Source organism: Rhea pennata, chromosome 1 (genome assembly GCF_028389875.1).
Source record: "Rhea pennata isolate bPtePen1 chromosome 1, bPtePen1.pri, whole genome shotgun sequence".
In the NCBI taxonomy this organism is placed as follows: Eukaryota; Metazoa; Chordata; class Aves; order Rheiformes; family Rheidae; genus Rhea; species Rhea pennata.
In genome coordinates, this window is record NC_084663.1 from 215,324,431 (window position 1) to 215,337,229 (window position 12,799).

Sequence of the window (12,799 nt, forward strand, 5' to 3'; positions counted from 1 at the left end):
GTAATAGAAAATTTACTTTATATTTCTAACCTACATTGAGCACATCTAGAATGATACTTCCTTCATTTTTGGCCTCGCTGGCCTCACCTCTTGAATGCTAAACTAATCTGCTGTAAGTACTGCAATGATATGAACAAAACTTAATGTTGTGGTACAAGTGATCTTCACTGATCTGGTGGATTTTAAGGCAATGAGCTGAAGAGGTTAAACAAAAAATTGAAAGCTGGTAGCTTGCTGACAATGGTGGATTTGTTGCAACTATTGATGTTGTTTTAAACAAGTCCACTTACCTTAGAAGCAAAGTAAAAACCTTGATAGTGCAGAAGTTAGTAATGTAGAAGTTAGTAATAAAAAGTCACTTCACTTTTTTGGCCTCTGCAATCTGTTGAATTTGGAGCTGTTCATGCTCTAAGTGCCTGAAAATTGCATGCTGCTGTTGTGTTTTCAGTCTCTTGAAAGTGTGACTGAGGCTTGGATCAGTTTACTGATACACATTCTTGGCAGAAAGTGAAATGTTTCATTTTGGTCAGCAGGGAATCTCTCTGTGAGTTCAGTTTTGTGGGCCTTAGAGGTTACTGAAAGTAGCAAAGCGGCTGGAACTTACTTGCTCACTCTGTGGAGGTTCTATTTTTAGTTGCTTATGAAAGGAGCCTATCAAGCTAGAAAAAACAGTCTCTGGGAACCAGATTAAAACTTGTTTCTGAAGTAAGTTACGTCAGATTTAGTATGTTCATTTGCGTGTTTCTAGTGCTCTTCTTTCAGAATCTAATGACATAGGAAGAGTGGTGCTGAACCTTATCTAGAAATGGGTAACCTTGTCTCTCTAAATCAGTTTTTATCTGTTACAGGAATAAATGGTGGTTCAAAGTAGACATTAGTATAATCAAATATGTTTTTCAATTAAAATAAAGCTTAATTAAGATGCATGTTTCAGTGCATGCTCTATTTTTCGTTTACGTGATTATACTGATATTGTACAAAGTCAAATTCAGAAAGATATAAAATATCCAGAAGTTACTTTTGACTCTTCTGATGATCACGGATACTTAACTTTTGCATAAAACCTAGATTTTCATGCTCAAATACTGCTTCTGTCCTATTGAACTAGTTGCTTTTATTAGTAGGTAGGTAATCCATCACTGACTTCTACAGTGATAAAACCAGTCAGCTTTGCATCATTGCTCTGAATTTGCTATTGCTATGTAAGCAAAGCTAAACAGATTGAAAGATCTAAATACAAGACTTCATAAAGTTGTTAATATCTCTTCAGTCATCTACCAAAAATCTTTCCGTTGCCTCCTTGATACCATCATTTTCCTGTCATTTTTCTTTTGAAATTGATCACCAGGGACTGGACAAGCAAGAAGATTATTTAATACATGGGAGTAGAAGTAGACTAGAACCATCTATTTTAAGTATACTGTGAATTTTGCTTAAAAATATAACCTGAATTGTGCATCAGTATAAATATTTGTAATACTTAATGCATCCAAAGTAATTTTTTAAAAATCCCCTGAGACAGTTACCATTTGTATGCTGATACTTGCTAATATGTTACTACACACTGGGTGATAATTAATGACAAGATGTTGACCAGTATATGTTTACTTTGGAAGCAATAGCTGAACATGAAACTATTCAAATATCTCAGAATAAATTAGATGGGAACACTATCAAAATGAGAGTCCCATAAAGAGGAAAGAGAAACTCTTTTAAACAGGGAAACTTTTTTAAAGAAAGGAATTATCCTGAGAGGTGGTGTTGGAGGTACTAACTGCCCTTTGAGAATGGGAGAGTAACAGCTGGAAAAAAATAGGTTTGAACTTCAGTAGCAGGTCAAGCTTCCAGAGAGACAGCCTGGTAGTAACAATTTTCTTGGCTAAGGAGAGCTTTAACTGTTGGTTAATGAAGCAGTGGGCCAAAATGTAAATGTGTGGGCTCTCAGAGCTTGGAGTCTCCTTTGAGTGCTAAAACCCTTGCCATCCCTATTAGAATTCTTGGTGCACTGTTAAACTTGTCATGGGGCTGAGACTCAAACAGCTGCAGGTATCTAAGATAATGCTACAGAAGTCCATGTCATCCTGCTGCTGAAAAAACAGAAAAAAGTGTATGTGACCAGTAACATGAGGGATGAATGCAGACTAGGAAGGTCCAAGAGAGAATAAAAGTGGAATTCTTAGAATTCAAATACTGAAGAGACTATATTTTCACAGACTCTCTGCTTTTTCACGTCTTCTCTCTGCTTTATTTTTATTTTTCTTCTGTAGCTCTAGCAGGGTCTTTGGGTAGTAACACATGCAGGAGGATGGTGCAGTCATCATTAATGTCTGCTGGGGGATCTTGATTGGCTAACATGTTTAAAGAATTTTGTTGTTCTACTACGTATCACATTTTTTTTTCAGTCTAGGTAATTCTTAGCATGGATTCACCAAGGGGAAATCCTGCTTAACTAATCTGATAGCCTTATATGATGACACAGCTGGCTGGGTAGATGAGGGGAGAGCAGTGGACGTTGTGTACCTTGACTTCAGCAAGGCTTTTGGCCCTGTCTCCCATAACCTCCTCATAGACAAGCTCAAGAAGTGTGGGCTAGATGAGCAGACTGTGAGGTGGATTGAGAACTGGCTGAAAGGCAGAACTCAGGGTTGTGCTCAGTGGTGCTGAGACTAGTTGGAGGCCTGTAGCGAGTGGTGTCCCCCAGGGGTCCAGTCTTGTTCAACTTATTCATTAATGACCTTGGTGAAGGGACAGAGTGTAGTCTCAGCCAGTTTGCTGATGATACCATACTGGGAGTAGTAGTTGATACACCAGAGGGCGGTGCTGCCATTCAGAGGATCTGGACAGGCTGGAGAGCTGGGTGGAGAAGAACCTCATGAAGTTCAAGAAAGGCAAGTGCAGAGTTGTGCCCTTGAGGAGGAATAACCCTGTGCACCAGTACAGTCTGGGGCTGATCTGCTAGAAAGCAGCTCTGGGAGTACCTGGGAGTACCAGTGGGCAACAAGTTGACCATGAGCCAGCAGTGTGCCCTTGTGGCCAAGAAGGTCAATGGTCTCCTGGGGTGCATTAGGAAGAGTGTTGCCAGCAGGTTGAGGGAGATGATCCTGCCCGTCTCCTCAGCCCTGGGGAGGCCTCATCTCAAGTACTGTGTCCATTTCTGGGCTCCCCAGTCCAAGAGAGACATGGAGCTACTGGAGAGTGTCCAGTGAAGGGCTACAAAGATGATGAAGGGACTGGAGCATCTGCCCTATGAGGAACAGCTGCAAGAATTGGGCCTGTTTAGCCTGGAGAAGAAAAAGCTGAGGGAGGATCTTATCAATGTGTGTAAGTAACTTAAGGGGGGGTCTGGAGAGGACGGGGCCGGACTCTTTTCAGTGGTGCCCAGAGACAGGACGAGAGGCAATGGGCACAAACTGAAACACAGGAAGCACCAAGTATGAGGAAAAGCAACTTCTTTCCTGTGAAGGTAATAGAGCACTGGACCAGGTTGCCCAGAGAGGTTGTGGAATCTCCATCCTTGGACATATTCAAAATCTGTCCAGACAGGGTCCTGTGCAACATGCTGTAGATGACTCTGCTTGAGCAGGGGGGTTGGCCTAGATGATCTCCAGAGGTCCCTTGCAACCTCAACCATTCTGTGTTTCTGTGAAACTTCTCCATGGCAAAATATAAAGACATAAACCATTGATGTTTTTTATTCATTCAAAATCTTTCATCTCTGTCTAAAAGTGAAAATAGTTTAAAAGAATGTTTGGGGAAAAATCTTATCTCACCCTTGACTGGAGTGTTATTTAGATTGTGGTGGCACCCAGTAGTTACCAAAACTACTTAGGCTGAAATAGCTGGGATGAGGTGCAAAGAAAAAAGCACAAAAGATCTAATCTATGGAAAAGACCAATACTGACCCTTACTTTCCAACCAAAATAAATGAGTGTTTGAGGAATGAGGTAGTAGAAAGCTAGGAGATGTGAAAGGATGCTGGCATTAGAGGTCGCTGTATGCTCAAAAAACCCTCCAAAACTGCGGTGTTTACCAATTGGAAGTAAGGGATAAAGAAGAAATTTGTGCAGAATCCTGGAAGTAACAGGGTTGCCCACATGCTCAAGGGATGTTTCTGTTGTTGAGGTAAAGTTCTTGGGTAGCTGATAGGAAATAGAAATAGTAAATAATAGTTTTACATTTGTAAGGACAGAGTTTTATGGTTTGTAACACCTTGCCTTTCTTGTGTGGACGTGAATGTAACTTACTCTATCTGAACTTGCTTTGATTCCTAATGATTTTGAAAATATTAAATGCCATAGTTTTTTTTTTTCCAACTAGTACCAGTTTGTCTAACATAATACTGCTTCTTCCACAAATCTTGTTTTTATCATGCAGTTTCCTGACATTTGAGGAACTAATTCAGATGAAACTCTGCAGTGTGCTTTGACCTTCAGAAAGTGGTAGCCTAAATAAGGATCTTTGATAAAAAGCAAAACAGCAGATTTATTAAATGTTAACTCAGTCTGTTCAAGTCAAACTTTTCCCCTTCCTCTGTCCCATATCTCTTTATTACTGTGGATGAAAGTTCTTGAAAAGTTGAGCTGTGTGAACGCATATCAGCACATTGCAGTTCAGTGCAAGGGTACGTTCATGTGGTGATCATATCATGACAGAAGCATTTTTTTAGGCTAGACTTGGTTAAGCATTTTTAAAGATAGGCTTGGTTAAGAGGTGTTCATAGTGATGTGTTTGTATTCATGAAGATTTCTCTCTGATTATAATGGGCTGTAACTTCTGGAAATTTCTGCTAACAATAGTGGTTCAATCTTTTTGTTTAAAAATGCTGACCCCTGCTCCTGTGTTTCTGTGGTGGATCTCCAGATCGCTTCTAATTAGAAAGTGAATGAATGTGAAGACCACATGGAAGGTGAAGCTTGGAACACCATGTAATGAACTATTTAGAAGAGCACCCCTCTCCTCTCCTGTTGAAAAGGAGAGACAGATGGCTGAGAGGCTGCTTGTTTTTCTCCCTTGTATGTGTCAGTGCATATTTCTATTCACCCAGTTTATGCCATAAAGATTTACTTGCTTCATCAACTCCTTGTGCTCACCTCTTACATGGTATGTTGCTTTTGGAAAGGTTCTGGCTTGATGCACAGGACAGCAGACAGCTTGTCTGTACTACTGTTACTTGTTTAGTGTATAAATCGAAGATTTTACACATGTGGAACACTTCACTAGCAGTAAACATTTTTTTTTAAAAAAAAGTAGGTAAAGCTGTAAAATTCTTCTAATGCAAATTTAGAGCTAAAAATTTTGGAAGCCATTGGTGAAAAGATAACCAACTTCTGTGAACATGGAAGTGAAGATTAGCCCTGACTATCACCAGCCACATATGGCTTGTTTAATTAAAATGGATTTTTATCAATTGATTCTTTCAAAAAAAATGGTTTGTACCTTTGTACATAAAGTATATTACAAGATGAAGACAGATGTTTGCTGCTTGAGGATTCTACTGGTCCTAGCTTTCCTTTTAGGCTGTTTGGTCACTGAGAAATGTTCTATTATTTTCCTCAGCTATTTCTCTGTTTGCTCTCTTTCTTTCTGCGAACACTTTGGGAGAAAGAAATATGCTTGTTCTGTGAATATCACTGAAAATTTACTGTTCTATATTTTAACTATTGACATTGTATTGTTCTATGTGAAAGATGATTTTTAATATTCGTATCTATTATAATAGAGCTCATGTTTCCTTTTTTTCTTTCTCTATTTTTTTCCCCAGGGGATCTACAAGTATCTTGAGAGGTGTTTTTCAGACTTTAAGCAGAGAGGCTTTGTTGTTGGATATGACACACGAGGTCAGGTGACCAGCAACTGCAGCAGTAAGAAGTATGAGTATTGATTACATTTGCAAGACTAGAAATTAAATTGTGGCTTTGAATCAAAATATGAATTCCATTCTGTCAGAACATTTTTATGTCATGAACTGCACAGACTGTTTTCCCCCTCCCCTTAGTCCATTTTAATAGTAATGAAGAGTGGCATGAACTAAAGTCTTGTAGTACCAGTTGCCATGCAAATGTGGAATGTAAGGCTAGTCACTTCACCAAAAAATTTATGCAAGTCTAAATACGCAAGAACATTAGGCAGACATTAAGAAGTTGATATGCTAGGAGAGAAATTTGAATGTGAAGGTAAACTCAGAATACTAACACCTACTTTGAAATCATTTAATATTAATGTGCTATTGTTAACACTGTCATTCTTTTATATTGCACATCCAATTAAACATGCTTGGGTGAAAAGAATTCTACCTTCAGCATATTGTAATTCAGTATTTTGGTACCTGTTACGTTAGTCTGTGATCTCAGTGTATTTCTGCACTGGAAATCTCTCAGCTGGAATGCCTAAAATGTAAACTTTGGTGAGGTGAAACTGTGCTATTTGTGGGGAGGGAGAAGAGAGGATGTTTAGCCAAAAGGGGTAGTGTTATTAAGAGAACTGCTTTTTGAATGCTGTAGGGATACCTGATTCCTTGCAGATCTTGTCATTAGGGGAGGAAAACAGATCAAGTTTTAATAGCATGCTTTAGAAAAATATAACGGTTGTTACCGTAGTTGATTGTTTATTTTTGTCATTATTTTCAGCATTTAATATTGTAAGAATATAGAAGTCCTTGGTATAATAGAGTGTAGAATCTAATGACTGCCTTCTTAGAAGTGACTGTCTTCTAAGTTTTTTTCTTCCACTTCCCCCAAATCTGCATCTCCATACCTTCAAGTTTGATCTTTATACGTAGTACATTATCTGCCAGCCTTCGTATAAAGTTTTTGAGCTTGTGTATTGCATTGAATTTGCAGGTACTGTTATCCAGGTTGTTTGGGTTGTATACTGCTTTAAAATGTAGATATTTAAGGGAAATACAAGCTTTGTGAGGCTGAAAAGGAGCAATTCTGACTTGATGGCAGCACATTCGTATTTTTTCTCACATCAAAGGAGCAATTCAGTTCTTAACTGCCTGCTTTCTTCTGTCTCCTTGGATTGACACATAGTTACACAACTGTTAAATCAAACTGAACCTCCCCAGAAGAGTTTTTTTGTCAAGCAAATCAGCATGCTCATCCAGCTTTCTTTATGTGAGCCCTAATGCCCCTTTTTTGCATCAGTTCCAGAGCTGAGGGAGGTGGCTGGATGTGAGGAACATGGCAGAACTTCTGGCAATTGCCCATAATTACGTTGGCATAAGCCAGTTGTGGCTTAGCTCTTGAAAGTGGTTCAGGTTACATTTAATAGGCACTATGGTGAAATTCTGAGTAACTGAAAGTTACACTGTTACAGTATACTCATCATGTGAGATAAGTAATTAAGTATTGATGCTTGTCTGTAAAAATAAGTGAGCAAAATAAACTTATGCTATGTAATCTCTCATCTGCTTTGCCTCTCTGAGCAAGACTTCCCAATGCTAACTGCTGAGTTGTGTATACCTGACTTGAAAAGAACTGCTTCCTATCAAACTGTTACGTGAAAGAGAATTAATTTTCCTGCTTCTTGAAAGGGAAAAGATTATTATAACGACAGGATTTAAAACCACAGGTACTGCTGTAACTGTGTCTAAATTGACTGGGATAAGAACATGCAGGTTTGCAGCAGTGTGTTTTAGGAATAGGATTGCTTTATGTAAATTGTCTGAAACTGCTGAACAAGCTGTGCTCTTCGGGATACCTGGTTCTGTCAATCTTGAATTAAGGACAGATGTTCCAGCAGCAGGCTCTTATCTCTTTTTTTGATACCACTAGCTAATTTACATGGTTGATTGAAGTGCCTTGCACTCTTCAGTCAACAAATGACAACTGTCACAGATTCTACAACCAGAGAACTGCTGCTGGCAATACAAACTGTGGGATGCAGCATTTAGTGTAATCAATAACACACTAGAGGGAAGTAGGAGAAACGTGAAATGAAGGTTACGGTAATACCGTGAGAGTGCTGGATTGTTGTGGGGAGTTGGGTTGACCAAATGTTTTCTTCCTGTTGATAGACTTGCAAAGCTCACTGCAGCAGTGCTCCTGGCTAAAGATGTACCTGTGTACTTCTTTTCAACATATGTCCCTACACCCTTTGTGGTGAGTTGTCATCATCTCTTTTGTACTGATGAACCATACAGTTAAGGGAGAGTTTGAAAATTTGCTTAAAACCTGAACTAATCATGTTCTTCTCAAATTCCAGCATGTAAGCAGAAAAACAGGATGTTGGGAACACTTGGCTTTTCAAAGAGACTATAAAAAAAAGTCACTAAATTCTTCTCTGTGCAAATAGTTAATAGAATCACATTTCATCCTAGGTGTTGCTGTAATAGGGCAATACTTACTGCAGTCCAGGCTTTGCTGTATTAATTACAGGTGACATATTTTGCTATTATTTTATTCTGTACTTAAACATGTAAGTGTCGTAGGGATCAAACTGTGTGTGTGTAGAAATGCACGTACAGAAGGAGTGTATGTTTTTGGACTGTACAGTAATGCTGCTTAGAGTGGAAGAAGTAAAGGACTATTTTCATTTTTAATATCTCAAGTGACAGAGCTTTCTGTTCCCTTAAAGAATGTTAAAATTTTTATTTAAAATGTGCTTAATTTCTTAGGACAAGTGTAATGCCATAGTCATGGAAGCTGTTTCTTTTAGAGTTTTAGATCTTATAAAATAGAAGAAGGCTTTTCTAGTATGCTGGTGTATGTTGATCTTTTTTCTAGGGGAGGACTGAAAAGACTAGGCATTATTTAGGTAGGAACATCTGTAGTTTTTCAACAAGCCTTTTGGTGAATTCCTTCATTCCTTTTCATTTTTTTCCTCTTTCTCAAAACCCAGTGTAATTGAGGTGTAAGCTTTCTTTACTTGGCTGGTTAAAACTATGTTAATGTATTTGGGAAATAGAATAATGTTTCTATGCAATAAAATAGTGTTACTGTGTCTAAGTTTTCTCTCTGCAGAAAATGGAATGATAAGCATTCATGTATCCAGTTTTCAAATAAGCTGGTGAAATATTAAGAGCCGATTGTCCTGTAGCATCCTGTTACAGAACTGTCCTAATAATTGCATGATACTTGTGCCAGCTGCTAAATTCATGGTTAAATTGATGTAGCTTTTTTCTTTTTTTTTCTTCTCAGCCCTATGCTGTTAAGCAGCTCAAAGCTGTTGCGGGTGTGATGATCACAGCATCCCATAACCGGAAGGAGGACAATGGATACAAGGTGGGTCCAGGGCTGGAAGTTTGTAATATATCATGGCCAGCTGTTTTCCAGTATTATGTATATGGCTTAGATGTACTGACAGACATTTCGGCTTTTTCTGGGTGGGGACACACGCGAATATGTGTGTGTTCGTTGGGAAGAAAAGTGATTTCAAGTAACTCATCTTTTTTTGACTTCTCAATTACATGTTTTTTTTCTAATACTGGAACTTAAAGCAACATTACTTACGTATCTTGAGCGCAAGTCTACTGTGACATTCCACAGAGTCTAATCAACAGGTAGAGAAATACCTAAGCAGCTCATTACGTGTTCATTTCTTAAATTTAGAAATGAGATCAAAACTGAACAAGGACTTCAGAGATGAATCGGTCAGCACAGTAGGTAACTGTGCTGCAGATGGTGACAATTTAATAGTTGATTGATAAAACTGTGTAAATTATTGTGATATTCTCTGTAAGATGTTTTCTCTGGACAGTGGGAGACGTGGCTTAAATTTACCTCAGTTTTTGAAAGCTTGGAACAGTGCAGCCATCCATACTAGCAAATGTTGCTTATGCAGGATTGTAACAGGTTGTTGTTTTGGGTTTTTTTGTTTGTTTTTTTTTAAACTTTCTGAGAATCAAAACTGAAACCTAAGTATAAAAAATGGAACTTAGCTTTGGAGAAGCTCAGTTAACAGACAGTGAGTAATGGTAGTGGTAAGAAATACCAATCACATTACACTGCGTATGGGTAACTCTTGGGGAAGGTGATTGTACTAGACTTGTCCTCTGTGGAACAAGTACTTCAGCTCTACAAATACTTAGCTCTACAAATGAATGAGAAAATAGGAGATACGAATTTTCAGAGTACTTCATTTATGAAGAACCCATTATATTTGTGTCTTTTGATACAGAAGCATATTACTTTTATCAGGATATTGTTTTTTTTTCTTGTCTTTCAGGAAAAAAAAAAAAAAGATTATCTTCCACTATTTCCTCTGGCAATTCGACAACTTCTTTAGACAATTTTAACCAAACCTGACAAAATCGTAGTTTTGAAGGTACTGTGAATACCCATGCTGGTTTTGATGAAACCAGCAGTCAGTAAAAGAGAGAGAGATTGTTCTGAGCAGAAAGTCTGCACTGTGAAGTCAGCCGTGCTATTGGAAACAAAATTACAGGAAAATAGGCATCTTGATAATTCTTTACACAAAGACTTTTTTTAGTTCGGGACTTGATAGCGCTTCTAGTTGAAAGATTACAGTTGTTATGGAAAAAATGTGCCTTGGCACACTGCTTATCTGTTTTGCTCTGATTTGGAAAACAAGTTGTCCTTTTTCTAAAGGAATGCCAGACTATGTAGAAGGTAACATTTTTTCCTCTGTTACACTTTGCACAACACTTTCAAATGTGAGTGCCTAGCATCAGGTTCTCATGTCCTGATTATTTCAGCTGTAATAGCTGAATACCAGCTTTTTTGAAAGTAGATCACGTTGCTGAATAGCTATCATTACATAAATTAAATCATAAACCTATGTGATTCTAAGTGACTTCTGAGAACTGAGTCAGTTTGCTGCTTGTCTTTTGTGTGTAATTTCAAGAACCCAGAAGCACATGAAATCCTCTAAGGCAATTAATAAAGTTAATAATCTTTGTAATAAACTTTGTCTTGTTTTCCTTAAACTTATACTAGGTTTATTGGGAAAATGGAGCACAGATCACGTCTCCTCATGATAAGGAAATTATAAAATGTATAGAAGAGTGCGTTGAACCATGGAATGGCTCTTGGAATGAGAATCTAGTAGATACCAGTCCCCTTAGACAAGATCCTCTGAAGAAAATTTGTGACTGTTACATGGAAGATCTGAAAAAGATCTGTTATCATAGGTATTGTATAAAAAAAATTTAATTTCAGTACAGTTTAAGTTGTGGGATACCATGTTGTAAATTGAGTGCTGAGAGATACAACTTAACAATAAAGCATACATAAACATTTTTGATTTGGCTTTAGGTCTTGGGCTGTCTTCCAGAAGTTTTATAGTTTCTGACATACATCTAGTGATTTTTATTGCCACAGATCAGTGGCTTGATTTCTGCCTTTATAGTACTCAGAAGCCTTGTGCTCCACCCTGCCAGGACATCAGTGCTTGAGGCTGTTGTTCTGTGCTCTTTGTTGTGGGAAGAATTTTGAGTCATCTTCCTGTTCTGTCTAGTTCCGTCCTTTCTCTAGCGTTTCGCTGTAAATTAGATGGTCACTGTCTTTAGGACTAGATAGTATTTTTTGACAATAAGCAGCTAGTTTGAGACACAAGTCCAGCCACTGTCCTTGGAGAGCAGGCTGCAATAATGCATCCTGATACGAACCACACTGTGCAAATGAATGTGCTCAGAGTTTTTTTTTTTTTTTTTTTTTTTTTTAAAAAGCCAAGATTCATAGCAAAGGTGTGAAGCATACATGTGTGAAATAGAAATAAAATGGTTAACGGTTAGGTAGGGCTGAAGAAAACAGTAAAGGAGCAGAATGAGGAAAGTAGGTGGATTAGAGTTAGAGTAAGATTATCAGGATGGTAGAAGAGCTCAAATTTGTTGTAGAAATTAATGGTTTGGTTTGGGGAGATTTTCAGCCAGCTCAGTAGAAGATAAATAATTCTGTTTTCCACAGGGAGAAGCTTCAAAACAGCAATTTCTAGTGAATGTCCAAATGAACACTTTTAACTTATGACTTATTTGACATTGCTGCAGAAATCAGAATAGTACAAAGTATGATTGTGTCTTCTTTTTAGTTTGCTTTTCCATATGGAGGTAGTTTTGTGAAATACTGAAAATGTTACTGATTTTTTTTCTCTCCTCTCTTCTCAGGGAGCTAAACATACAAACAAGCTTGAAGTTTGTTCATACTTCATTTCATGGTGTTGGACATGACTACGTGCAGCTGGCTTTTAAAGCATTTGGCTTTCAGCCCCCCATTCCAGTACCTGAACAAAAAGATCCCGATCCGGACTTCTCTACTGTCAAATGTCCAAATCCTGAAGAAGGAGAATCTGTGCTGGTATTTTTGTTTGTACTTCATTAAATTTATATATTTCTGTGGGCTTTCTTTTGTTTGGATGTGATACTGTGACAAAAACAAAGCAGGGAACAGCTTTTCTTTCATTATGTATTATATGTATAAATAAGAAGTATGACTGTGAATTTACTTGATTTTGTGTCTTTTTTTCCTTCCTCCCACCAGGAGTTGTCACTGAGGCTTGCAGAGAAAGAAGGTGCTAGAGTAGTAGTGGCCACTGATCCAGATGCAGATAGATTAGCAGTGGCAGAACAACAGGAGAAGTAAGTAATGGAACCTTTTGTTTCATCTCTTCCTGAAGAAAAGGTAGTGAAATTCACTAAATGTCCCAACGAGGTAGACAGATACACACTTTAAAATCCTTCTTTACTGTTGCGACTTAGGAATTTGAATTTTTTTCTTGCTAACTTCATCTTTTATCATAGCTCTAGCTGAAGTAATGTATCTTAAATCAGTTAATAACTTGGAAAAGATGTGATGGAATACTTGTCGGTAATATAGTAAATGAACAGATAAAACTACTGAAA

The 12,799-nt window shown here is 37.9% G+C and overlaps 1 protein-coding gene across 2 annotated transcripts in view; it reads left to right on the forward strand.

Annotated features, from left to right (window-relative positions):
* Positions 1-12,799, forward strand: part of PGM2L1 (phosphoglucomutase 2 like 1) — a 54,029-nt gene that overhangs the window by 27,660 nt on the left and 13,570 nt on the right. For both annotated transcript variants that reach the window (XR_009957344.1, XM_062567487.1), the window contains exons 3-8: positions 5,762-5,868; positions 8,018-8,102; positions 9,141-9,224; positions 10,899-11,092; positions 12,065-12,254; positions 12,438-12,535. Coding sequence is in view for 1 of the 2 variants with exons in the window: in XM_062567487.1 (XP_062423471.1) it covers positions 5,762-5,868; positions 8,018-8,102; positions 9,141-9,224; positions 10,899-11,092; positions 12,065-12,254; positions 12,438-12,535 (758 nt within the window). In the remaining variant the exon portion in view is untranslated. The remainder of the gene's footprint in view (positions 1-5,761; positions 5,869-8,017; positions 8,103-9,140; positions 9,225-10,898; positions 11,093-12,064; positions 12,255-12,437; positions 12,536-12,799) is intronic.